Source organism: Arctopsyche grandis, unplaced genomic scaffold, assembly GCF_051622035.1.
Source record: "Arctopsyche grandis isolate Sample6627 unplaced genomic scaffold, ASM5162203v2 HiC_scaffold_356, whole genome shotgun sequence".
Classification (NCBI taxonomy): Eukaryota; Metazoa; Arthropoda; class Insecta; order Trichoptera; family Hydropsychidae; genus Arctopsyche; species Arctopsyche grandis.
Window position 1 is genome coordinate 1 of NW_027518518.1, and position 3,778 is coordinate 3,778.

Sequence of the window (3,778 nt, forward strand, 5' to 3'; positions counted from 1 at the left end):
AAGTTTGTTAAAACTAAAATATTAAATTAATCAAGGCTAAAAAGGTGAAAAAATTTGTGCAAAAAGAATAAATATTTATTTTATATAATGTCATACTATATTAAAATTATCTTTCATTTTTGGCCTTTAATTAAAATCTATTTGTTTATACAAATAAATAAACTTGATCATTGAAAGAAAAATGACTGGGTAAATATGGATTGAACCATTTATATTCAAAGGTATTTAATTCAAACTGTTAACATCTAATGTGTGATAAACATATAGATACGTTAGATTTATAATATCCCGAGTTTTTTAATTAAAGATTATATTCTAAGCTCAAAGTAATTACTTACACACAAGATACGCTTTTTAATGTTTATTAAGTCTGTTTTTTTAATCAAACGCTTTATTTGTTTGTAAAAAAATATTTTACAACCCCATGCAACTTGATCAAAATATTTCCAATTTACCTAATGAGCAAGAAATTGAAGATGAAGTCAATGGGCACACGGGAATTTTTACTAATTTCCGTATAGCAAAATGTGAGCGGTCAAGATTTGCAAAAAAAAAAAAACCAAATTTATTAACCAATTGATCTTACTATCACCTACAAAAAAGGTAACTTTTAAAAAAAAAAAAAATGTTCGGATTTATTTAAGCTGTAGTTGTTAATACTTTGTTAGTTTTCTTCGTGTGTTTCTCTGTAATCCGGTCGGGGAACCGCATTGCTGCGTAAACCCCCCACGGCCCTTATGCCAGCTTAATCCCTCTGCCGACGGTCGGCTAGCCTTAGGACTAAGTGTCCCATTGACCTTGAGCTGGCGTTATAATTAGAGACAGTACCATACTGTCTTGGGATCTCTAAAGACCCCTGCGCTATGCTTACGTAGGCTTTCTACTGCCATGGGAGTTATTGTTGCCGCCACTACCCAAGGAGATCGGTTGTTTTTTTACAAGGCCCGATCACGGCCTTATGCTAGTCTTTTATAGTGGGGTTATTACGACTAGCGCCCACTTTTGTAACGGCGTCCCGGTTAATGTTCTTTTACCTACCAAAGCGAGGCTCGAACCCGGGCAGTTCGGGGTGAATCAGCAAGCCGACCACTAGCCCAACGCCGCTGGTAACTTTTAAAACATCCTACACTGTTGATAGAGATCAGTTGAAACTTCTGGTGTTACACACCTACCATACCATTAAGGCTTTGCTTACAAGAGGGTTATATTTACAAGTTGATTACTAAGTTATCTGCAATTAATGCAGATCTCTTCTTAATCATTGCTAACAAATACTTAGTTACACTAGGTATTATATCAGCAGGCTTTCTGCCGAAAGCTGGCGTCTCACCTCCCATGAGAATTTTTAGTTTCAACAGTCTCTGTTTTTGAGTATCAGTTGTTATTAGATTAATAGATTTGATCAAGCTCAATAAATATTTGGATCTTTCTATTACTAAGGCATTACAATCTACTAACAAATGTGCTGCGTCTTCTTTTGCTACAGAATTACACATAATACATTTATTTCTAAAGAAGGGATTGATTCTACCGGTTATAACCATTTGATTAATTGTTATAAAAGTTCCAGTTCTCAATTTAAACAACGTATTTAGACCAGTGACGTTAACCTCTGGATCTAATTCTGCTTCACGAAGTTTTCTTCCACTAGCTAAGTTAAGCTTCTTCATGGAGCTCCCTATAATGCTCTTATCTTTTTTATCATGTCTCTTCCTGATTGCTGCATGAACCAGTTTAAGAGTTTCTTTAACACTCTGATCGAATGGAATACCATTCCTTGTAAGCCAAATCTTAGTATTAGTACACCAAGTTTTCTTTCTTGCTTTAAATCTTCCTGAGCTTTGGATTAATTCACTTATTACTCCTTGGGAGTCTTTCATTTTCGTATAACACCTAGATCTGCTTATTGCAGCACAGACACCAAGCGGCTTTAAATCAAGCTCTTCATATACTCTTTTCCTGCAAAAATTATGTTTCCTAGTCAAAACCTTTAACGAGTTATTCATAATCTTACCAAGCAATGCCATTCTACTTTCATTCATACCAAAGATTTCCGACCCATAAAGCAGAGTGGGCTGGAGTAGATTCTTCAGTAATATTTGTTTATACGCAAGTGGAACTTTAACGTTCCCCAAAGTGCTCCTAATACTCTCAGAGACAGCAACTCCTTTCAAAGACCTAAATTTTGCCATCTGATCATAATCAAGAGAGTTATTAATTTCAACACCTAAGTAGACATACTTATCAGTAATCTCAATTATTTCATTCTTATAAAAGAACTGAGGATTTACACCCACATCTCCTATAATCACCACATTGCACTTAGAGGTATTAACTTCCATCAAGTTATTATCCATCCACTCTTCAACAATCTTTAATTTCTTGTTCATTTCTAATTCATTTTCTGCAAAAATAACAGTATCATCAGCAAACATCAAACCACTAATTCCATTTTGGATTCCTTCTACAGGAATGGTTTCTAGTCTATCCAATATGTCATTTATATAAATATTAAAAACTAGAGGGGAAGTAGGGCATCCCTGACGCACACCTCTTCCATAATCAAAAGCTCTTGACAAATCACTTTCAACTCTTACTTTCACTTTTGTGTTTTCATACAGGCTTGTCATAAACCTAATAAATTTATTACCAAAGCCTTTTTGCTTAAGTTTTTCTATTAGCTTGTTATGAGGCACCAAATCATAAGCTTTCTTAAGGTCGAGAAAGCACATAATTGTACTAACACCTTTAATTTTCCTTCTTTGACAAATCTCAACAAGACTAGCTACTTGGCCAGCACACTCTTCTCTCCTTATAAAACCAATTTGCTCTTTTCTTAGGAGTCCAAGCTCTTCAGTCGCACACTGAACCCGTCTTGCTAAGACTTTGCATAGCAGCTTAAGCAACGTATTGATGAGAGCAATACCACGGTAATTATTCGGATCTTTTTCATCTCCTTTCTTAAAGACAGGTACAACAGTACAGTCTCTCCAACCTAAAGGAATCGAACCTTCTTCAAACACTTTCTGAAGGGTAATAAGGACCCACTTTGCCAAGTTGGACTCAGGAATAATTTCATTCTAAACTAATTTGTACACTTCGCTTGGGAAGTGGTCATCACCAGCAGCTTTATTATTAGGTGTGCACTTAAGTTCAAAAGCAATTTCAGGCCAAGTGATTTCAGCATCAGAAATAACCTCAACTCTTGGGTCAACCACATACTTTTCACCAACTAAGAAAGACATGGGCTTTAGAGAAAGATTCTCAAAGTGGCTAGCCCAAACTTCTAATTTTTCATTCATTTCATTCGCCATAGTATTAGACCTGCGGTCAATGATTGGTCCACTTGACGCGCTTTTCCTTGCACGCCCAGTTATCAACTTTAGCCACTGCCACATTTTACGCGGTTCGTTGGCTCTAACTGCGTCCAATCCTCTGTACATGAACTTCAAGAATTGTCTTCGTCTATGAGCATACAGCTCTTTTCGTACAGCAGAACGTGCCAAATCAAACAACTCAACACTTTCTTTCTTTTCTCTAACAAGCTTATCAATCAGCCTTTTTTCTTCAATAAGCCTTTTTAAATTTTTAGGAAGCCATTGAACTTTGTCAGTAATTAACTCCTCCTTCAAGATTTTCTTTTCTTCCAATTTGATTTTAAGCACCTGAGCTAATTTAAAACTACAAAGCTCTGAGCTGAATTCATTAATACCCAAGGGAATTTCAATCTTTTTCAAATCCCTAATTATACCTCTGTCTTGGAGGCCAACTCTATCAA

General features: G+C 35.7%; 1 protein-coding gene across 1 annotated transcript; it reads right to left on the bottom strand.

The window, feature by feature from the left end:
• Positions 1 to 1,208: 1,208 nt before the first annotated feature.
• Positions 1,209 to 2,435, bottom strand: LOC143922090 (uncharacterized). The gene has a single exon (XM_077445355.1). It carries the CDS (start codon positions 2,433 to 2,435, stop codon positions 1,209 to 1,211), a length of 1,227 nt encoding a protein of 408 aa, XP_077301481.1.
• Positions 2,436 to 3,778: the final 1,343 nt, after the last annotated feature.